Below are 24,586 nucleotides of genomic sequence, written 5' to 3'. Positions count from 1 at the left end.
TAACAAGAAATTACAAGTCATAGCATGCATGAGGTGAATACAGAATCCAATCTGGGTGTTAGCAAACTGCAATCACACTGTAATGAAGCTACTGCACTGACAGAACTGCTTAGACAGTTTTATTCCTTTGCTATGCTTTACAACACCCCTTTAGAGAGTGAAATACTATTAATCTCCATTTACAGGCAAAGAAAAAAAGCACAGAGATACAGAGTAGGAAGGTGAAACCTGGTTGCTTTCCTAATCATTGCACAGTTCTTAGTTTTAACTCATGGCTCAAGTTTCTTCATCCCTGTTCTGTTTCATAAGGCAGGATCTATATCCACTAAGGAGATTCTCAGCCAGTTTAGACACTCTCAGTCCAAGTTAATGAAACAGTAACCCTGGGACTTTTAGCTACATAAGATAATCACACTTGAACAGAAACTGTGTATCTGGTAGAGATATCATTTCACATTTTTTGTATTTCTTTCACCAAAGCGAGGTATAAGACTTCTAATCAATTAATACTGAATCTCTCTGTAGTGTCTGCAGTCCCGTGCTGCACCCTGTGTACAGCGCTTGGTAGCTTGAATGCAGGGTCCCAGCTGTCTATCCCACTGGGAGTTTGATGGTGCTTGCTGTACATTTTATCATGATTAGATCTGTAAAAGGACAAGAGCCAGCTACTGACTTGAGTTCACTTTGTTGCAGTGGGAAGACGTGGAGGGAAATATATCTTTTTCTCAAGGTGGCTGTCAAATCTGGAAAAAAACGACCCCCAAAAACCAAATTGCCACAGTAGGGTCAACGGGTGAGCAAAGAAATTGGTGATCTTTTAAATTTAAGGTTTATTCAGCAGTAAAGCTTGAAACCATCAAGCTTTTCATTTCTGTTACTGACATCTGTAACATTTTGACTCCCATACACAACGAGCTTTACAAATTCATGCTTTCTAACCTGACTTTACTGTGTAAGCCTAATGGTGGGTTGATTTCCCTACAGTTTCAGAATTCATAAACCTAATTCTGAGCTTGTGAGACAGTTTTCCTTCAGTTAATCATCACAGAAAACACCTTTTCAGTGCAAGTTTGATCCCCTGCCTGATCCTTCCCAGGGACAGCCTTTAAGCTCATATTCACCATTGCTCAGTTATTATATTTTATAATGCCAATATAAGAATCTGGAGAGAGACACAGAAGAGTAGGTGGCATGTCAAGGAATCAGCTCTGAACAAATTTCTCTAGGGAATTTTTCTGGATCAGTCACTTGCAGTTTGCCTGTGGTTAGTGTTGTAAATAGGATTAGAAGAAAGAGCTAGGGATTATGCAGGTAACAGTCTAGTTGGCAGAGAGACAAATTAATCATAGAAAAGCATAGAAATTGCAGCACACACTGGGCTGGATAGGTTCATGTTTGAACAGCTGCTCTGCATAAGGAATTACCAGGATGCTCTTTCAATAAAATAATTACCTTTCCTTTCCTTGGTATTATTCTGATTTTAAAAATTTCATTTTACTACATGGATTTTTTAATTAAAAAATAAATCTGTATCTGTCACTAATGAAGTTATCAACATACACATACAGGTCAGGCCATATTTCCATCTGGGTAACAGCAAACAAATCAGTTGGAAAATATCGTAAGGTCTAGAGTATCTAATATACATTTGCAATGCAAAATTCAATGTTTGAATATGAACATGGTCAGCAACTTAGAGAAGTCCATCTCCAGTTCCTCTGCTGACAAACTTAAATTAACAACAAGGAGGTCTATGCAATTATTCAGTATTTATCAATCAACACCACGAAAAGCTAAATGCCTCTTGTAAGAGGCTACATAAATGTAACTCTAGTATGAAAGGCTATGCTGCTCCACTTCCGAATGAGAACTGGCATAGAAAAAAAGTAGTTTAGGATTTTTCTGAGTTCTAGAATGTGTACAAATAGGATTTTATACCCCTTATGTATTGGTGAATGAGAAGTGATATAGATGACATCTGAGAAGAAGGTGGCATAAAGAGAAAAATATGTTGTATGTGCTTTTGTACTATGTACAGTTTGACTTAACTATAGAAAGGCTGTTATTAATCTCTCTGAAATAATTCTTACTGAAACATGACTTCCTCAGAACAGGGACAACAAAACGTGCTATTACCCAATGGATGGACTATCATTTTTTAAAATCAAATAACTGTTTTCCCTCACTTAAAAGTAATTCTGTGTATATACTTTTAAAAAAGATTTATTTAAGATTCATACACTAGCAGCACCTTTCCATTTTGCAATTAGTGAGGAATCTGAGAGTTAGTTGTCACAGTACTTCTGTTGTGTCAGGTCCACGAGTACTAGAATCTTGGTGGAGATTTTCAAAAGATCAATGATTCCCAGAAACCTGACCAACAGTGAAAGTCTGTGAATTTTACTTTACTGTTCTCATAATATTGGACTTCATAAAAGATACTGAATAGGCTTTGAATGGGTCAGTGTTTTAAACGTTTTAATAAAATGAGCTGAGAGGAAAGCTCTTACGTGGGTAGTTTGGCCAAAAGTTGGACATGAATGGGAAAATATGCTTCATGTGAGTCTCTGCTTACTGTATCAATCTTTCCCTCAGCCTGAATATGGGAGCAGGGAGAAATCTGCACGAATGGATTCTGAAATATAAGACAGGAAAATTTCTGAAGGGATCAAAAAATGGAAAAAGAGGTATCAGACAAAAAAAAACCCCAATGTATCTTACAAGCTATTAAAAAATAAAGTCCCTCTCACTTACCTTAAATTTTCTGAACTGAATTCTGACTCCAGGAATTTGAGAAACTGCTCTCTTCCCACAGGGTCTTTCAGAGCTTCATCCATGCCAAACCCCCATCGTTTCACCCTCTGCTGTCCTGGCTCTTTGCTACAGAAGAAAAAACAACAGAACCCACAATCAGCAATACTTCAGTATTCTAATACTCTGTGTTCATAATTTAGACTAAATCCTAAAGTTCAACTGCGGATTTCTCACCTTCCAGATTGCTCATAACTGTGCAATGTTCAGAGATGAGCAACCAGGCTCTTAAGTAGTTACACAGGATGGAGGTAATACACATGCATTTACACAGAAGAATAAGGACTTCCAACTAGGAAATGTTATCAGATTTTAAAAGGTGTCTTTTTTCCCCACGCTGGAACCCTGGAAACTGGTTACTGTAACTTTTTACACAGATTTATTGATCCACAGCTTTTCCCATTTTACGAAACAGTAAAGCTGGAAAGACCAAAAGGATGCTGCATTGTCCTTCTGCCTCAGTATCTTCCTGCAATACCTCTGTCTGAGATCTTCACATTTCAAGAAAAAACTGTTATACCCCCTTACCCCAAAAGAAGAAACAAAATTATATACCTTGCCTCCAGTTCCCAGAAAGTGGTGTCATCTGATATCCAAGGGTTTGAGGGATCAGGGGGCACAAGAAAGGGATCATATTCCAAATACTGCTCTGTATAAGCTAATAGACTAGGAAAACAAAAGCATCAAACATTGTCATGTCAGGAGGTAAGGAAACCTGGCCAGGTTACCCCAGTTAACAAGTCACCTTGCATCAACTGAACCATGGTAACCAGGTGTGTGCACACTCAGAAGTCAGCTACAAAGCTAAGGCAAAAATATGTTTGCTCAAGCCTTTTCAAAGTGGACCCCTGAAGAAGGAGGGGTGGCTCAAGTCTTATCAAGAGCTGAAATAAAATAAACTACAAACTTCCCTAATACTTCCACATAGCTCCTTTTAGTGCTCCTTTAGGCACTAATAAATTAAATCAAGCAATTTCTTCCATGCACATTTGCGTTCATAAAGGAACATGTTTTATACCCCCACGGTTTTAATTATCAGTTCCTTTAAAATCTGTTCTATAACACTGCATGATATTCAGGTCATATTTATTGGCCCTGCAGCTGCTATGACTCCTTTATTCCTCTTTTAAATACAGTTAATATTTTTATTATTTCCTAATCAAATGGCACTACTCCCAAGTTTATTGCTTTCCAAAACCCTCCAATTTTTTTTCCAAATTCTTCGATATTCATGAATTGGTCTGACTCAGTTGAACAAACTAAAAGCTGCTTGTATTCTGGGTAATTTACATCTCCCATGCTCTTATTCCTGCTTTCTGTTTCCTTTTGCCTCATAATTATTGAAAGATTATTGACAAGTGAGGACAAGTATTCTTCCTTTTCATTCCTATTTATATTTAATCTGTATTCCATTTTTACTGTTCAGCAAACACAAATTCTTAACCTATTCTCTTTATAAGTATATATATATGTGTGTTTGTATGTGTATGCATACCTACACATATCTAAGCAGACACACATACACAAACTTCTATGAGAGGAAGAAGAACCATTTGTATTTGGCCTTATTTCCTTTACTAAGTCTTATGCAGCTCAATTTTCTGCAATTTTCACTACCTCTGTATTTGATGTGTAAGATAGAGCATTCCTTTTCTCTACCTCTTCTCTGCCTAAGCTGTAGTCAGTCTTTCCAAGGGGCTTTTTGTTTTGTTTGCTTTCGAGTGCCCTCCTGAAAAAGTTTGGTCTTATTTGGAGAAAGATTCCTACTAGTGTTACATCCTCTGACCTGAAGCAAGCTCAGACTCACTTTGTTCAAGCACGAGCTCCTCACCCAGCTCTGCTGATCAGTTCCCTTGCTTTATCAATGATTGCCTTTTTGAAATATCGAAACAGTAACCCCAGACCTATTTCCATTTAGCCTCCCTGCCAATGCATGGTGAAACTTGTGATCACTTAGTCAGAGGTGCTTTCAGTGACTCTTGGGTTTATCAGAAATGTATCATGGAATATCTGGGCCATCTTTTATCAATAAAAGACCTTCATACCTCCCACTTAAAGTAAACTCTCTTCAGTTATTTCTATGACACCTGAGCTCCCTTGTATCTCTTTCTTTGAAGCTATTTCATACTGACATTTTCCCAACAGTTATCAGTCTAATTGAAAAACCAGAAGATGTGACAATATACTTACCTCTCTGCAACTTTTGACATTTTTAATCTATGTCTGTCTAATTGCATTTGCCAGTGCTTAATCTGCAAGAAAGCAAGGCAGAGAGTTTTATGAGTAGTTCATTGCTTGACTCTATTTCCATAACTTTTTGATTAGGGCTGTAATTTAACCTTAATTTATCCTAGGGCACAGAAGAGAAATATATCTGAGTTAAAACAACATTTCACCAGTGTAGTTCTAAAATAAATGGAATTTTCCATCAAAGATAAAAGATCATACAGAGACAGAAAAAGGACTCAATATAACATTTTCCCTAAAGGTTCATCAACAGAAATCCAATTAGCCTTTTTTTAGATTTTTGAAAAGAACTACTAATTCTTCAGACATTTACCTTCTCTCAATTCTAACATCTCAGGAAAGATTAATGAAGCATTAACAAACAGTAGATAAATGTGTGAACCCATACGTGCATACAGGGGCAGGTAAGTATACCCCCAAACTTTGAATCAGTGTTGAAAAGAAGAACAAGCTGCCTACTGCTAAAGGGGCTAGTGGGCTTAGCAATACAAAGAACCCACTAAGTGGCCTGCTGCTAACTGTCTTTAACTGTTTAATGCAAGATACAAAAAAATGTGAGGTTCTGTCTCATTAGCTTTAATAGAAGTTACATACCTAAATCCATATATCCTGAAACAAGAAAAAGGTTTACTAAACGTTTGCTAGATCGGTTATGAACAACTTCCCAGTTATGATAATTTTTGGTTTAATACCTACTTTCCTAAAAAGTTCATTTAAAAGTACAGGTTTGTAGTTATTTTTCAAACCTCTTGGTGTAGTTCATCTTCTGTGGGTGGCTTAGTCTCTGGTACTGGTGTGTGGGTAGGGCTGTGACTTCGAATGTCGTTTTGTAAGCCATAGACAGACTACACAAAAACATATGGAACAACAATAGTTGCTTTCAGACAATGCTTTCTACACGTACTCATAGTAACTGTGACGTTTAAGTACAGTGTGCTCAAGAAGTTAGCCAAGATCATCTTTTCCTAAAGAAACTGCAAATAAGCCATGCACTCAGATAAGATTGTGCTTCTGTACCATGGTGTAAAATAAAGACTCCCAAACTCCCACAATTTTATAATGCCATGGAACACATGATCTACTTTTATTATATCTCTATATTAACAGCATAGTAAACAAGGGGGGTGACACTGAAAGGCAGCTCTTACAGTAGGTGGAGATGACCAGTAAGAAAAGAAGAAACAGTATCCTGAAAGGCAGAGTATCGCAGTCAATTATTCGGATGACATCCAAATTTAGAGTTACTGCTTGGTAAATTACGCTAATCTGGACCTTTCACTACCATAAATAAGCTAAGCTAAAATTCCTCTAAATCCACTTTCCTTTTTGAAACATATTTTTCCACAGGTTGACATGAAAATATACCTCAAAGGAAGTACTTTAAAGTTGGAGTCAATCTATATTATTATGACAACAGGATTTGAAAGAAAGTGTTGTTGCAATCTGTCTATACATCCCGAGAGAACTTACACTGTTCATGTCTGGATCCTAATTTAGATGAAGCTGATTTCCTCCACAATTTCTGGTCATCCATTTAGGGCATAATTGTAAACTAGAGACACCCTTTTCATTAAGACCAGCACAAGAAGAACTATTGTTATAGTTTGCACTGCATTTTTAATTTATTTTCTCCTTGATTACTGACAGAAACATTTTAACATTCTTTATTCAATCTACTAAACAACATGAATAACACAAACAAAAATGAATTTTATTTTTGCATTCTCTGTGTATTTCTCCAAAGCCTTTCTTATGTGATAACATTTACTTAGTATTAGCAAATTTGTCAATACAAATTCATTTCAGAGCTTATGAAATAATAACAAAGATTCATGTATTTGTTCTTTGCAGCTGTATGACAAAATTGTTTTAAGAAACTATGGAACTTCATGCCATAAATTACCTCCACCTCCTGCTTTTGATATAATAACAGTACTTACCTTTCTTGTTTTATGTGGATTTCTCATTCTTGAAGATTTTTTTATATCCACTTCAGTAGTGTTTACGCATCCAGGCTATTAAAAAGAAAGGAAAGCACAAAGATAAAAACTGCAAAGGAACTCCATACTATTTTCATTGAGATACTCCTCTTCAGTTTGTAAGGCTAAGAAAATAAATAACCAGAGGCATATAATAACTTGATGTCCTTATGCAATAGTCCCTAAAATCTAAATAACATTGTCATGGTTTAACCCCAGCCAGCAACCAAGCACCACGCAGCCGCTCACTCACTCCCCCCCATCCAGTGGGATGGGGGAGAAAATCAGGAAAAGAAGTAAAACTCCTGGGTTGAGATAAGAACGGTTTAATAGAACAGAAAAGAAGAAACTAATAATGATAATGATAACACTAATAAAAGGACAACAGTAGTAATAAAAGGATTGAAATGTACAAATGATGCGCAGTGCAATTGCTCACCACCCTCCGACCGACACCCAGCCAGTCCCCGAGCGGCGAATCCCTGCCCCCTACTTCCCAGTTCCTAAACTAGATGGGACGTCCCATGGTATGGAATACACCGTTGGCCAGTTTGGGTCAGGTGCCCTGGCTGGGCATGAGAAGCTGAAAAATCCTTGACTATAGTCTAAACACTACTGAGCAACAGCTGAAAACATCAGTGTTATCAACATTCTTCTCATACTGAACTCAAAACACAGGACTGTACCAGCTACTAGGAAGACAGTTAACTCTATCCCAGCTGAAACCAGGACAACATATAGTCTAAAGAAGCATCTCAATTACCATTTTGTCTGGCTTATTGTAAGAGAGAATCTTTTGCTGTTCAGCCTTGTTTGCTGGACCCTATGATGGTTTTTAGGACAAGTTTTACTCCTTATCTTTATGCTGAAAGGACTGAAAGCAATGTACAGAGGAGCAGAAAATATCCAAATTCATATTATAAGACACACTTGCAGCACAGACAGGTACTAAGTCAAATTAAATTGCTATTGGCAGTACTTGGGAATTTTGGAGTCAGACACTGAAGACCACAAGCTTAGAGCTCATGACATCGTGTATTTGAAATAAAACAAATTCTCAAAATAACAGGAACAAATCATATATTTCTGCTTTGGTTTTGCCAAGGAAGCCATACAATGTGCATTCTAGCTCTAAGAAGCATGGTTGACCTAATGAGACAAAATAAGTAGAATTGCACAATACCCACCTCAGCTGTGAACCCCAAGCTCCCCTCAGGAGCATCTGGATTTGCGTCATCTTTTTTAAAGATGATCTTTTTTTCAAAAAGATGAAAAAAAATTTCCAAAATGGGATTTGGTTTTTGAGAAAATAAAATTTAAAAAACCCCAAAGACAAAACCAGGCATCAGCAGCGTAACCAGAGGACTGGCAGCCTAAACAGAATGACTCTCAACACATCTGATTTGGCCTTCAAAAACTCATTCTCACAACTCTGTAGCATGCAGAAGGACACGTGTCCTCTAGTTTCTCCTAATTCACCTTCCTTTGACACTTGCCTCTAAGTATGAACTCTGTGCAGAAATCTGTTCTTTACCCATTGCTGGAAACAACTAATAATAAGTGTTATGCTCTGAGGTGGGTTTTACCTACTGATTGACTCACATTTGCCACCGAGAGCGGGAAGTGCAAAATCTGCTCTCTAGTGGGAGCAGATATTTGGTTAAAGTAGGTTGTTTTTTTTTTTAATGGGAGTAGCTAGATGCAGAATTTACTTGCCAGACAGACAAGCTGGGCTTAGTATCACACTGATAATATAAGCTTTGTCTTCTTATCATAATGTAAAATGCTTGATGTGACTGTAAACATTCACAGACAAAAATTTTAAACATTTCTTATATAGGCAGAGCCAAGAAACAAATACATTTCATCAAATAGGCCAATGGTACCTTGCTTATGGAAAATATTTTAAATATCAGACTGATTTTTTTATCCGGCATGATTTTTAAATTAATAAAGAAGTTTTTATTTTAAAGTAATAAATTAATGTGTGTATGATCATATTACATTTGCAGTATAAACGGTTCCTCATCACTAAGAATAAAAATAGGCACTTAGATAATATTCTCAAGACTGCATCTGACATACGTATTGAGCTAGATTTGGGAAGGTACACTTTGTGCCTGTGAACAAAAATGGTAGGTTTCTTAACTCAGAATAACTTGTGATTTGCAAAGACGACGACAGGTTGAAAAATACAAAATTCTGCATGTTGGTCAATTTAAAGGCAGAAAGCAATTTCACAGGGCAGTATACTGAGATATAAAGTTAAAAAGAAAACAATGTATCTGCTTTAGGATTATGGCAGCAGCTGGCAGTGAAGAAGACATGGGCTTTTAACAATATCTACAGCCCTTGAATGCAACCATTTGAATAGCAGGCACACTTACATAAGGGACAAACTGTTATTTGTTTAGTTTTGAGTTATGGTTTGTTAAAAGCATGTCCTAAAAATGGAGGGGGGGACACAGAAAAAAAAAGGAGGGCATAAACCTCATCCGAAGCCTCTTATTTTCTAAGATCTCAAGTCCACCGGCAGTAAATTGGTACGAACAGATCAAGCACCTTGCCCAGGTAACTTATGTGCCAGAGCCGCGCAGATTGATGCGAGGGACACAACAAGAAATTGTGGGCGGTTTTTAGGAATGAAACAGGGGCGAAGCTTTTTGCTGGTTGGAAAGAGACCCAGGCCAGTACTGCCCTTCTACAGCATCTAGTGGATTCTTACTGGCAGCTGGCTGTTTCCAACCTCTGACGCTGAAGTAAAGCTGCCGCGGCATACTTGAGCAGGGGCACTCACGGGAGGCTGCGGGGGCAGAAACGGGACGAGGGTGGGACGGAGGGGAAGCAGCGGGAAGGTACAGGCAGGGAAGCGTCAGGAAGCTTCAGTGCAAAAGGGAAGGCAGCAAAAGGGTGTATCGCTACCCTGACAGCCTGGGGTAACAACAGGAGTTTAAGGCAGATATCACTACTGCTATACAATGCTGCTCTCATAATTTGATTTAAATTATATCACTGAAAGTACCTAATGTAATCAGGGTCAAAATTCATGTTTTCTTCTCAGCTGAAGAGTATTTATTAAAATGATACTTGATATGAGATGGGATTTATTGTTTCTCTGGTGCCACCCCACTCAATCTGTCAATTTTTAGGATTAAATATCACACATCTTTTCAATTAAAACAAACACAAAAGCTTGCCTTATTTGAACATCTTGCTGAAATAACACAGAGTCTTTGTGGGAAAACCTTTGCTGGACAACATTTCATTTTATTCATATGCCCCCATTAACATAATAACTATCTGTTTGGATACAATTACATCCAGCTGTGTTTTCTTTTTGTGTTGCTTCTTTAACTGGACTACCATAGTTCAAATAGTGAGATGCCTGTCAGAGTGCTCTGCTGCAAGATTCCCATTTAGTGTGTAGTATATAATTTGCATACTAATACTGTAAATAGTTTTCAAACAGATTTCCTGGAAGACTTGAAACTTCTTCTATATGTGTAAATAGAATGCTTATTTCTTTTAGGACTAATATTCTGTATGAAAACAGTTCCCCCCCCAACCCCGAGAAAAGTCTCGTGACCTTGTTGAAATTGTCATACAGCAAGATCATAACCAGGGTAGAATTTGGCCCTCATCTGTTTTTAAATAGCTGGCTGAAAAACTGTTATGTATTCAAAGGAATCTTAGTTTCTTTTCATCAATTTGTTAGCATGTCCTTATCTCAAAGTACAAATGCCATTGTACTAATTTACAGCGAAGGACATGTCAGTCCAGTCTTGATAAATTCACTGCTGAGCTAAATGGATGCAGATAAATAATATATAAAAACCACATATAGAAGATTTTTAAATCTCTACTTCACTTATTGGATAATCACATTAGTATGAATTCCAAGCAGCACAACTTTCTATTGATGCTGTCTAGGAGGCTGCATAATAGGATTCTGCCAAGAAACACAGTGGAAGGAGGAAGCTGCCTCTGCAAGGAGAGGAGGTCCAAGAACTCCAGATCCAAGAATTTACATGCTTGGATCTGGCTACCGCCAACATTTGAAAACGACAGCCACCTGAGAGTATGTTTAGTTAAAAAAAATCCACTCGATATTCATAATCTTTCCCTGAAAACTGTGGCAACAGTGAGTTAATTAATTAAGCCCTTGTAATAGTGCTAACAGTGAATTAATTTTCTGACACCTGTAGCAACTCTTTGGAAGAATTTGTTGTTTACATCAAATGGGATCCTTTAGCCATGGTACATTTCCATCCAAATAGTGTAGAATACCTAATATTTATAGTCTGTTCGCTGTACAAAGTTGCACACTCCAAGGGCCCTTTTTATTGCCTGGCCACATAGCCAAAATCAATTACTGTCAACACCTTTTTGTGTAAAAATCTGTTTGCTATGATGTACTTGTACTTCTCTTAAGTGTGAAATTCTCAACAGACAGTAAATTAATGTTTATAATGACATCAGTTTAAGTTTTGATGGTTTTTTCTTTTTAAAGAATATGGTAATTTAACTGTGAATCTACTTAAGCCAGACTAACCAGAAGTTTTCTTGTATCATCTGAGACAAATACACCCATTTATGTGGGAGGGGATAAGCTCATGCATTTCAATAGGCTGGCAACTGTCTGTCTGTATCACTGCTCTGTAGAAAATGATCTGAGGGAGAAGCTGAACATGAGTCAGCAGTATATCCTTGCAGCAATGCAGACAAACCACATACCCAGCTGCATTAGCAATAGCACAGCCAGACAGGCAAAGGAAGTGATTGTTTCTTTCTACTCGGCATCGTGAGGATACACCTGGAATACCAAGACTAGCTTCGGGCCCCACAAACAACACTAGAAGTATATTCAAAATGGAAAAGTCCAGTGAAGGAACAGACTTTTTTCTTCTTGCAAAAGGGGAGAGCCAACTGTTGTCCTCTGCTGCCTAAAGAGGGCTTGCGGAGCTAGACCTGCTCCAGAGGTGTACCGTGAAAGGACAGGAGGCAATAGTCAGAAATTGCAGTAAAGAAAATTCCAGCTAGCTCTAAAGAAATTTTCTTCATAAGAAAAGGGAATAAGTTGCTTAAGAGAGGCTGTGCAATCTCCATCTTTGGTGATTTTCAAAGCTCGTTTAACCAAGGGCCTGGGCAACTTATTCAACTTAGAAGTTAGCACTGCTTTGAGCAGGAGGTTGGACCAGGGGACCTCCAGAGGTCCCTCTCAGCCTACATTTCTGTGGTATAGCCTATGATCTTCACAAACTGCAGGGATTGAAATTCAAATAAATCCACCTTACAGAACATTCCAATGAAGTATTCACAGCACTGTGAAATTCATCACTCTGCCTTCCCCTCCCCACAAAAGCAGAACGGAAAGACAACACTGGTATTTGCATCCTTACTGCTGCCTCTGCCCTCTGGCAGCTGGTGGTGTGTACTCAACCCACAGAAACAAACCTTGCGATGATTTAAGGAAATGTAATTTCACAGCGTCTTTAGCTAAAAATGCATAGGTGTTATTTAAAATAATTACCTCGTTTCAATATGCACACCCATAAATTCAGGGTGCATTAAAGCAGTAAATATTTAGGCAGATTGATTCACATCCCTTACACAATTTCATTGCATTTCAGTGTCAACACACTATGAAATAGATCTTTTTATTTGTTTTGCAAGCATAGGCTAACTTGTTAAGTTTAATGGCAAAATACTAAATTTCAAGATCTCCAGGTTTTCAAAATTTAAACACTATAAATTTAAATCATGGACATGGATACAAACATGACAGATCGTCGCTTCCAGTTGGAAAAGATAAAGTCAGATACACAAAGACAAGGCAGAGATTGAAAGCCGTCTTTTACGTTATTTGTAACAGGAGACTATCACAAATATAGTAAGCTTAAAATTTGAAATTTCCTGAGTGTCAAATGTTAGTGTTGCCTTCTGCAACAATCTATTCTGCTATTTCTGTCATTGTTGCTATTTCTGTCACTTTTCTAGGAAAGGAGTCTTCTAACCCTCAACAGTCACTATTCATATTACTCATAAAGTAGGGAAAGGAAGCTAAATAGACAGTGAATGATAAGCAGAATACCTGAGTTCATTTTTATTTGTAGTTTTTATATTCCAGTTTACTTGTGTAGCTAGCTGAACTGTGTGTAGTTAAAAAATCAAGGGGAGAATAAGGGCATGAAATATTATAAAAAAGAAATGAGGCAAAGAAAAAAATTCCAGCAGTACTCAGCTGAAAAAAAACCCAAACAAACGAAGGAGTTATTAGCTGGAGGAATACCCAGTTTGACTCTGGTTATGTGGGAAAGTTTATTTTTTCTCATTCAAAGTCTAGCATCAAAGGAGACATTAAAGTCCTATATTGAGTAAGTTGTCAGTAATGGCTAAAACCGAGGCTCTCACAAAGAAAAACACAGGTTATATTCTCCTGCAGTGCACTAATTTTTCATTTCCCAGAGATGGAAGTTACTGGAGTGTGCAGAACCCGCTAAGGCTTATAACAAAAAGTTGAGGTTTAGGTATAGATTAGTCAGATATTTTAGGGTTTTACCTCATTTTACACACTTCAGGGTCAATGAATAAAAAGGTTTTGCAGTGCAAGCACTGCACTATTAATGACTTTGCTGGTGCAATAGGAAGTCTCAGAGAAACATTTCAAATGTGCTGAGTACAAGTGGTCAGGTCTTTTAACAGGATTTGGAAAACCAGCTGTTATCTTAAGGTCCAGTCAAAGGAGGGCTGTACATTTCCAACCCTTTACAAATTTCAGAAGACTGTTCTGGTGGTTATCTGATAGGACCTGAAAGCTCTTTAAAATGTAGCTCACTTTATAACTATGAGATCAATCAACCACAACTAAGCGATGAAAAAATAAACCCAGTAGCCATAGTTGCCAGAACCTGCAACTGTGTAGGAATGTGTATTGATACTGCTGCTAGGGGGGATCTCACTGGCCTCTGTCACACCACCCAAGGCAGTGAAGCCAAACCAGTGGTTACGGGGACTGGGCTAAAGGAACCACTTCCTTTTCGTTGGAAAAAAATATTGTTACTTACAACTGAAGCACTTAATCATGGGTTTCATTTACGATCAACTAGGTGTACCTAATCTGAAATGCTCTTGTGAACTTTATTAGCCTCTCCAAAAGTCTATGGCTTAATTACAATTTCCATTCGGTTCAGCAGTTCTTTGAAAATAACTCTGAGAAATCAAGTGTGTAAGCATTGGGACTTGACAACATCGCTAGTCACAAGGTCCTGGTAAATTAGCAGATGTCTGAAGAAAGAGGAAAAAATATTATGGTGAGTTTAATTATCAGGATACAAGCAATGGACTTTTTTGAATTTTGCAACTTATGCCCATCTATCACAAATGTACCATAACCCAATAATTGCAAACCCCACTGCAGGGTCTAGCTACATAATGAATACGGTCTTTGTTCCACAGTTGAAATTGATGATACCAGGTAGTTTTTTTCTTGCCGTATATGCAGTGGCACTGTAAGATTTACAAAAGTATCAAGACACTATCATGTAATAGAAGGGACCAGCACCAACTTTTCTTCTCTCTAGTTAGATTTCCAAGAGTGTGTCATACACACCTTTTTTTTTTTTTTTTAAATAGTATCATATTCCCAGCTTCTGCACAACTACTTTTAGCATAACTATGTCTTTGGAAACATGCCTTTTTGATTCAGGTGTGTCACTGACACACAAGCATTATGACTGGACTTCTGGTACCTGCTGTTAAGCTACAGTGCTTTTATAGAGGTCCCACTTGCATTTATTGTTCTAATAAGGAGCAAACACAGAAAGAAATATTAGGACTACAGTCCATTATGGCCATGATAACTTTATATATAAATTCTAAGCAGCATGTAAGTTTGATGATGACTTTGTGTACAGCTTCTATCAAGTTTTTACCTCCCTAGAACTCCAACCCAAACTTCTCTAAAACTAGGTCACAATTTTTCTAGTTTTTCCTATGGAGTCTTTCTTCTGTTAGAAATTAGCTCATCTGGGAAGTACAGCTATTCCTTCCAATTAACACCTATACATCATATTTAATGATTAGGAAGCAAATCCCAGGATTGTTCTCAAGTATAAATTCTGTAGCAGCACGTTTCAGAATTCATTCCCCAGATGCCTCATAAGGTTGGCAGGTATTCAGGGAAAAATTATTAAAACCTGCCTGTTCTAATAAAGCATTAGATATTTTCCCCAATTCCTACAGCCTTTTCATTATGTATCTTAAATGAGATGTGTTATGCTACTAAATACTACCTTTATGGAACACAATATAGGGTGAATACAATGTATGGATTCAGTGTGATGCTGGAATAAGCGAATACAACTTGGAACTGGACTTGCATAGAATATCCTCAAATTTGGTTATATTCCTTAATATGAATCTATTTTAAAAACTTGTGATACATCTGACAATATGCTGCAAATATCCCTGAATATAGAGATCTACAGTCAAGTAGTATTATGGAAACAAGTTAGTCATACACAGTTTAACTGCTAAAACCTCTCTATATCAGCTGAGAATTATGTACAACCTATTGGTTTTTAATTAAGTAAATACGGCTTTTCATTTTTTCTTATTAATTCATTGAACTGGTATTTCAGGCCACAGAATGTTCAGTGTCAAATCTTATTGAACTGCTTCCTTCAAAGGAAGGGATTGTCTTAATTCGTAAGAATTAATAAAAGCTTTGTTAGGATTAACTGTTCTGTTGAAGGTTTTAGTAGAGAATTATGCAGGCAGCATAGAATGAATTTAAATGCTCAATACATGTCCTTGTTAGCTAATTCCATTTTTGACTCATTAAAGAACAGAGATAAATACTATAAAGTTCCAGGGTTATTTATTAAATAGAAATTAATGAGCAATAAACCTGATTGTGCCATCTCTAGAAATATATTGATGCAGAAATAATGAATTCTTGATAAACTGCAGAGAAAGGCATAAGTATTTAAGCATAAGTTAAACCCACTGTAGATAGCCCCATGTAAAGGACAGAAAACTTGCCATTTGGGCCAATCAGTAAAATCAATACATGCTTTATTCACGGATTTATTTGAAGATCACTGACTACTATCAAAATAGCAGTAGTTCCACTGTTGTTCTGCAGTGGACTTAATCAAAACATGGCAAGGAGTGCAATTAATGGGTAAAACTAAGATTTTTTTCTCTTGTTTGGACAAGACAAATGAGGTTCAAAGACCATCAGACAAAGGAGAGACATATGATCAATTAGTTTGATCAAGCTTTAATTATGTTTGCAGTATGGTAAAACTCAGATGGTTTTCAAACCATGAGATGGAAAGTCTCACTGAGTGTGGAACTTAGGATCACTTAAAATTTCAAAGATTTTCAGTATCTTTCTAAAAAAAGGAACCTATGCTGGACCAGTTTCCCATTTATACCTATTTGTCTTCTCAAACTAGAGTTCAGATCTTTTCCCTGAGTAGTATCAGACACACAAGGAATTCCAGTGGCTGTGGAGACCAAGGACCTACTTGAAACAGGAGAAAAAGAGATACAGAGATTTTCAAGAAATATAGTACTAATAAATTAAACTGTAAAATTAATCCATAGGAGATAGAGCATCTTGAACTGTGACAGGGATTGTCATGTTCTCATGTTCATACTTGCTTGTTTAAGGACAGATCTAGTGCAAAGCTGGGCTTTCACCTTCAGAGAACAGGATTTTATCATAATGTCTTAAAAAAAAATTCTTTTAGTGGTCTTTGTGTCAGAGAAACACATAATATGCAAAATGCATATGAAAAGGATGTTGAAATTTAATTTTTGAGACAAGTCATACAAAACTAAACTAGAAGCTGTACTAAAGGATATACTACTGCATGGAATCTATATGCTCAATTATTTTCAAATTTCTAATTACTCTTAATTTACCATAGACTATTTTAGGTTTGTAGTGACTGGTTTTCAGAACCAGAAATTATTGTACAGAAACTAGATCCACTGTATTTATTCAAGAGGTTCTTCAATAGTATTAATTTTAATTAAGGCTGTATTAATGTGATTTTTGTGTATGTGAAGATTCTAGTATTTGCAACAATGTTGCATAAGGAAACCTGTTAAATTTGTCTGGTTTGTTGCCCCTATGCTAAATACTCAGAGTCATTATTGCTTTCTCAATTTTTTTCACCCCAAAAAGCAGGAAACTGCTGTTTTACGGGTTCTATACAGAAGAATTTAGGTTATTCACTTGAAAAGAAATGACAACAGGAAAGTCTGACTACACGTCCCTGAAAATGTTGATGGCAAATATAGGTAACACTTAGAAATTGATTATCTGCCTTTTGACTTACAAGAAGATCCTTGACAGAATGCTTTGGATTAAAGCAGCAACTTTAATTCCCACAGAAACAAAAATCAATGTATAAACATTGCACTTACTGAAAAAATTCCTTATCCTTACTACTTCAGCTTATTTTCCTAGTTGCTGCCAGAACTGGGTCTTACTAAAAACCATAACATCATCTCTGTGTCCTTCCTCCATCTCATCAGTTAGCTATTTCACAACTAGTGACCTCTTCATAATCCTCAGTTTTAACTTGAGCACTTTCAGTTTGTTGCACTTTTTCCCCATCTGTCCCACCCTTACTCAAGTACCAGACTAAATAACAATGCTAAATAATGTGAATACAAATTCTTCTGTAAAGGTCTTAGTTAGCAGGCTAGCTGTAAGGTTTATAAATATCTGCCTCGAACAGATGTGAGTATGGATCATAAACATTATAACCATTTTCTGAAAATAAAACATTGTACAAGACTTTGTTTCATTACCAGAAGCGTAATTATCCAAGACTGACAATTGCTGCTTTGGCTGCATTCCCTGTCTGCTGGAGAGGTAACTCTCTTGTAAGGATATATGGTGAAACAGGTGCAAAAGAGGACATGAAAATTCTATGTGGATACATCACTAGAGAAGTTAGATGGCATGATTCACATTCGTTTCCTGGAGGTGTTTAAAAACTTTCTGAAAATATTATGATAAAGCAGACAGAACTGTTCTTTAGCTAAACAAGTGACTGGTCCAGAAAAGTCTGGGATTTGTAGCACGCAAAGTGTGAAATGAAGGATTGCACCACCTTAGCCAAGTTAAATGCAGTCTTTTGCTGAGTCTTTGAGGCTGATCTTGAAGGACAGGATGGAAAAGTCATTAAAAACAAAAGCAATGAAAGAAAAGAAGAGAAGAGAAGAGAAGAGAAGAGAAGAGAAGAGAAGAGAAGAGAAGAGAAGAGAAGAGAAGACCCAGAACAAATAACTGCAAGTATCTGCTGCATGACCCTAGACCCTGGGTAATATTACCTACTGGCCCAGACGCTGAGGGTCATGTTCAGACCACAGAAAATGCAATTTTAAAATATAAAGATAAAATGAGCTTAATGGAGGTAGACTCTCATAAAACAACTAAACAGAGAGAGAAGCAAACAGTGTTGGATGTGACAAGGTTTAAAAAATATAAAGATTACTGTTTTCCTAGTTTGCTACTAGGAAACAATGGCATGAAACCCCCAAGTCCAGAAATCATACATATTTCTGAATTTTACATCATCAGTGAATTATCTTAAACCCACACTTGCCCTTAATGTTGCTGCTGTCCTCACCAGTCATACCCACCCTGGATACTTTGTCTTACTGTATTAAATCACACAAATATTGGTTTTGCTTTTCATAGAATCATTTAGGTTTGAAAAGACCTTTAAGATCATTGAGTCTAACCCTTATCAATATTTGCTATTCAGTTTTTTCACAGAGAAGCAAAATGATCACCATCATGCAACAATCCAAGGTAGCAATGGGAGGAGAAGTCCTGTGGATCGGGTTTAACCAAGCTACGAGTGGCAGAATGGAAGAACTGGATCACACCTTGACTCATGCTCATGCTTTATTAAATCACAGTATAACTAAACCATAGCCAGAGTTTAAACTTTGGAGAAGGACACACACCAGTGTAGTCTTCTAGCACATTTTAGAAAGCTGTTGAGTATTTCCCATCTTCATTTTAAAAACAACTGCACACAGACCCGTTAAATATGACTGCAATACAACCAATAATCTGACTGATGACAAAGGTCAGAAGCATTGGAGAAAATAAGGTTTTTTTCAACTTATTATAGTTAAGAAGTATACAGATAACTTTCAGGAGAAAAGGGTACTTCCCCCATTATCTTCTGAATTAATCTGAATCTCAACAAGTATCCCTTGTTATGCATTTCTTTTAAATTACATTAATGTGTAACTCAGGAAGAAAAGTGAATTGTTTGCAGCAGCAAGATAGCAGCCGTCCTTGCTTGCTACCCAAAAGAGTTAATTTTACAGCAAGCTGTAGCTACTCTGCTCTTACTGTATTTTATGCGGGTTTGAGAATGTTTCAGGGGATTTACTGTTTTAGTACCTGTTTGTCCCTTTTTAACAAGTGTAAGATTATGGGTTTTAAACAGAGATAATAATTCAGGAAAGCTATGAGTTCTTTTATGAGGACTTTAATCAGGAGCATGGCATTTCTTTTCAAACAAGAGCAGCTTCCTAATTTCCTTTGCCTGGAGGGAACTGACTTGCCCGATTTAGCTTGATTTGTTACTGGTTTTTGACTAACACCCTAATCCTCCTAACCAATTTTCACGCAGTTCCACAGTCTGTTATTGATAGAAGTTTCAAAATCATGAAAATTATATACTTTCTAGGCAGGTGGAAAGAAAAGGAAGGCTTTAAAGATATGTTTACTGTGCCATCAAACAGAGAAATGCGTCACTATATGTGAATAATATTAATCTCAGACCTATGTTAGGTACTGGCTATACCTTAGAAATAATAGCATGGACTTTATCCTAGGTCTGCTGCTCAGGATCTGAAGCGAGTTTATACAGGTCTCCCTGACACACATTTCCATGGTTTTACTATGATTGGTATCTGAACTAGTAAGATTAAAAGTTATTCAGGAAAGTCTCTGCAGGCTGCAGTACCTACGGTTGAAGCTCAGTCATGTTCTTTATAGCTGCAAGCTACAATCTTTCTACATAAAGCAGCAACTGGAATTTACAGAAATGACTGAGATTACACTCCACATTACACTAAAATACACACCAAAATAAAAAATTAAATACATAGTGAAACTGCAATTAAATAAATATTGGAATGGAAACTGATCAGTAAGACATCAAAACTGTTCTCTTAGCTCTCTCTCAAAAGAAAATTGAAGGACAGGTGACTATTTGAAAAAACTCCTCTCCAAATCCCCCTTCTCCGGTCCATCTCCAAGCATCATCTCAGTCTGAAAACCTAGGAAAAAGTTGTGGGCACTAGCCAGCCAGCTGATCAAAAGTAATAGCCATGAATGACTTTCAAGCACCTGTCTGTGCCTCAGACTATGGCATAAATCTTCTAGGGCTTCTGTAACCAGCTGCAGGATTGACTTTGACTTGGGACCTATGAAATAAAGGTGGTTTTTGAGGCAAATGCTCTTTACACATCAAACTTTCGTTCTTTTCCTTTATTTTAAACTAATCAGTCACAGTGACATTTCTGATACCCAAATCATGCTCTTTTTCTGCAGCTACACCCCCTTGGTTTCACTGTCATATAGCTGTTCTTTGTTCATGTCTCCCATTCCTGCAGCGCACTGCTGCACTGTCTTTTTGGACTGATGGCCTGCTTTCCTCTGCTATCCCTCCCATCACCTTGAAGTATCTCTTTTTTGAAATAAAATGGAGATGTAATATTCATAGATTATATTCTATATGTAAAGGTTCCGTACCAGGACTGTAGCCAGGTAGGTAATAAATAAAGCAACTAGGGACCAGGACACCTGCAAAAAAAACCCTGAAAAATACTTATTTACTCATCTAAGCAAAAAAAGCAAATAATGAAATATTTGGTTCTCAAAATTCATTTTCAGTAAAAACAAATTAAATTGGGGTGGATTTTGAACAACATTGCCACTGCCCCTAGCCTCTGAATTTTGATCAAAAGATGAAAAACTGTAAATAAAAATAAGCATTAACCCCAGGTTCTTATGCAAACATTACCTAATTTTCCAAAATAAGCTCTCCAGAGTTGCAGCAACATTTCTGTGAGTTTTCTGGTGGCTTTGGGGGGGCTTGAAAAGCCATTAGAAACTGTATTAGTTCTAGCATCACCTTCCTCTTTTCAGTCTGTTCCTCCTTTATTTTTTATTCTTTTTAATAGAACCTTCTGGTTTTTACTGTGACAGTGAATTCATAACAATGTTTTCAAAATGAATATTTCACTAAGTAGTGAGAGGAGCTGGTTAGTCAAAGTAGGAACCTCTCCATTCTTCTATTTATATCTCCTAAAGTCAGGAGCCTACATTGCTGACTGTAAGCCACTCTTTTGCCTCTGATATTTCCTAGCTATATCTACAGCCATATTAAAAACATCTGCTGGACCAGGCAGATTTATCCACAGTTCAGCTAAAGCTCTTAATCAGATTCAATTTCCTTTTGTCCTGGTCCCTCTAATTCTCTCCTTATTGTCTGCCTATATCTTAACTTGAAAGTTCGACAATTTGTCTTCTCTGCCAAACCTGGAAATAGCACCTCATTCTGAGATTCAAAACCCTTAGATCAATTTCTGCAACCAATATAAAAGCTGTCTGCACCTTCAAAGTTCTCAGGTCTATAGAAACTTTCTGTGTCTATTCTATATGTAGCTTCCCTCAACATCAGATGGCAGACTGTTTTCTGTCCTCCTTCCTTATTTTATGCCAGTCACTATACAATAATGTCCCAGTCTTCTTGCATCTAATGACTGTCGTTTGAATCTTTCACTTCAAATGATTTTTTCTACCTGACCTTCCAAATCCATCCTAAAAGTCCATTTCTTCTACCGCTCTTTGAATTCCACAGTCACAAATGCAAGCTGACCATGTCCAATTTTATTATTTTTTGTTTCAAACTTTCTCACTCTATTCACCTCGTCTACAGGTATCATCACCTAACTTTACTTCCTCAGAACAATTAGTTTTAGTTAAGTATCTTTTGCTAGTGTCACAGTGGAAGATATGGTCTATATTTAGTAATGATACCAAACTCTGTTTGCAGAAAATGAAAGCTTAACTCTAGGCAAGGGAAACAGATATAATTCTGTAGTAAAGCAAAAAAAGTGTGATTACTGAGTTCTCTCAGTTTAATTGGAAGTCTTGTGACATTTGACATTCTTTCTCAAAATTTTAGCTCTCAAAAGTAGTTGGTTATGTAAGACCCCCCTTTTATTTTGATTTTGTTTCAGATGGACTTTGACAAGGAACTGAGACAAATCTTGTTTAGACACTGTATGACTCCCACAGCTCAAAGCCAACAATAACTAACCTTTATGTACATTAAAAATAGCTTGGAAATATGACCAGAGTGAAGTTGAAAGGCTTAGTGAATAAAAAAGCAGATTTAAAAAAAAAAAAAGTCAGATTTATTTAAAAGTATTTTTAGCTATGCTGATAATTTTGGTTGTGTGACTCATACCTTGGGAAACCTTTGAGATGGTAATAGTCAAAGACAGGTATCTTCTGATTCAAGAAATCAGACACAACAAATCTATTCACTGAAAACCCCAAACTGAGTGTACACACATCCGCAGTCTTCAACAGTAGAATGATATAAACTATAGATCCTGCAAAAAAGGGAGGCAGGCCCCAGCCCTGGCCCTCCAGCCCTTCTACTTGTTCCCAGGCTCCCCCGATGCTCCACAGCAGCTGCCATTTATCAGTGGCCCCGCTCACAGGCAGAGCGGCCCCACCGGCACTCACCACCGGCCGGTGTACGTCCCAGAATGCTCGCTCCTGGCTGTCAAGAATCTTCCTCTCTATCTTGTCTCTCTTCTTGTCGACTCTGTCAATGTTATAGGACGTTTAAAAGAAACGGTCTTAATGACAGTAATTTTATACATAAGAAGTGTCCCATCACTTTGCCCTCCCTCTCTCCCTTCAAAGAGCATTGAAAACCAAAACTCGCCTTCGAAGGAACTTACTTTGCTTGTGCTTCAGCTTGCATAAAAATAAACTCCCATTTCCGAGCAAATGCTCGCTGTAGCCTGGCCAAACTCTCCTGAAAATACATCACAATTTTAGTGGGTTAGGTTGTAAGTTATTTACTATTTAATAGCTTTTAGCTTATATTTCCCTCCTCCCCTGGCCCCCCCAGGTGCAATACAAGTCATGATAACTGTGCCAGTGTAAATATACCTTACTTATCTGATATAAAGTCTTTGCTTGACACCAAAGAAGATGGAATACTAGATCTACCTACTTTTGAGTCATTCAAAAACTATTTTAGTTTTGAAACTCTGATGACACGGGTGCATGCAACCTTCAGCAGAACACGGGATTTCTGAAGCATTTTCATATAGTAGGTGCTGGCTGACTAATTTTGTAATAATACAAAGAAGCATTCTTGTTTTGAAAGTACCAACCCTGAAAGATAACAGCCATACTTTCCATACTGGATGATCCACATGACAATTCCCACCAGTCATCTATACAAATTGTTTGCATTGAACAATGTTGGCTGCCTATCAGTTTATTTGAAATACAACAATAAGAAACTATCAATATTTTGGTAGTATAGGAATCTTCCAAGACCTCCACAGCTATCCTCATTTTAAAAAAATGCAGACTATAGATCTTCACTACTGTACAGGAAATGTATATATCCTACAGCCTACTAATAATAACAGGAAGAAGATTTACAAAATCTTAGCAGAATCCTTTCCTTCACTGATGCTGGAACAGCTTCACTGTCTGTAACAGAGCTTTTCCAATCTCTCCCTCGCCAGCTTAAATGGCAGCAGTATGCAGTCTTAACATGAAGAAGCCTGAGATTCTTATCTTCCTCCAAAAAGACCCCAGTTACCTTCATGCACTGCTTTTACTGACACTAAGTGAAAAATTGTCTGTAAACTTCCTAACAAAAAGCGTTGCTTTAACTGTATTTCTATGCATTGCAAATGCACCTCTGTGATATACTTATTGAAAATAAAGACTGCAGAGATTGAAGAGGAGACTTTCTAGAGATCTTGTCAATACCAGTAAAGGCTCTTGTGGATTGTATACTGGAGGTGAATTTTCTAAGGCATGTAAGTATAAAATTATGCATACCCCACAGTGCAGTACACTGAAAAGCAAGCTTGTGCCAGAAGAAGCAATAAAGTGTGTCAGCATGGTGCTGCGGCTGGAGTATTTGGCATGTTGAGAGGCCTGGCTGACTATCCTGCTATCATGTCACAGTAGCACAGCTGGACAGCTTTCAGCGCAGAGCCGGGGCTGTTCATGAATTTTATGTTGACATTTTCATGAAAAATTCAGGAGCTTTTGGGGGGATAGGGATGGAATTCAAGACATCTCTCTCCTTAGCGAGTGCCATCCTCATCAGCTAATCAAACTCCCTCTTTTCCCGGCTCTTCCTGGCCCCAATTATCTTGCCTTGCTTGGGGCACAGCACAACTTTCAGGGAGTGCGAAGTGCCTCTAGTCTGACCCTCTTTGCCTCT

At 37.4% G+C, this 24,586-nt stretch overlaps 1 protein-coding gene across 2 annotated transcripts in view; it reads right to left on the bottom strand.

Moving 5' to 3' along the window:
- RGS7 (regulator of G-protein signaling 7) overlaps window positions 1–24,586 on the bottom strand; it is a 261,391-nt gene that overhangs the window by 37,733 nt on the left and 199,072 nt on the right. For both annotated transcript variants that reach the window (XM_010562608.1, XM_010562609.1), the window contains exons 7-13: window positions 23,070–23,146; window positions 22,849–22,930; window positions 6,999–7,073; window positions 5,805–5,903; window positions 5,002–5,063; window positions 3,367–3,477; window positions 2,755–2,880 (exon numbers count right to left, since the gene is read on the bottom strand). In XM_010562608.1, the coding sequence (XP_010560910.1) occupies window positions 2,755–2,880; window positions 3,367–3,477; window positions 5,002–5,063; window positions 5,805–5,903; window positions 6,999–7,073; window positions 22,849–22,930; window positions 23,070–23,146 (632 nt within the window). The remainder of the gene's footprint in view (window positions 1–2,754; window positions 2,881–3,366; window positions 3,478–5,001; window positions 5,064–5,804; window positions 5,904–6,998; window positions 7,074–22,848; window positions 22,931–23,069; window positions 23,147–24,586) is intronic.

The sequence above is a fragment of the Haliaeetus leucocephalus genome, unplaced genomic scaffold (assembly GCF_000737465.1).
Source record: "Haliaeetus leucocephalus isolate CR32 unplaced genomic scaffold, Haliaeetus_leucocephalus-4.0 Scaffold162, whole genome shotgun sequence".
NCBI lineage: Eukaryota > Metazoa > Chordata > Aves > Accipitriformes > Accipitridae > Haliaeetus > Haliaeetus leucocephalus.
Note: the sequence above shows the minus strand (reverse complement) of the source record. Positions and strands in the feature narration are given on the sequence as shown.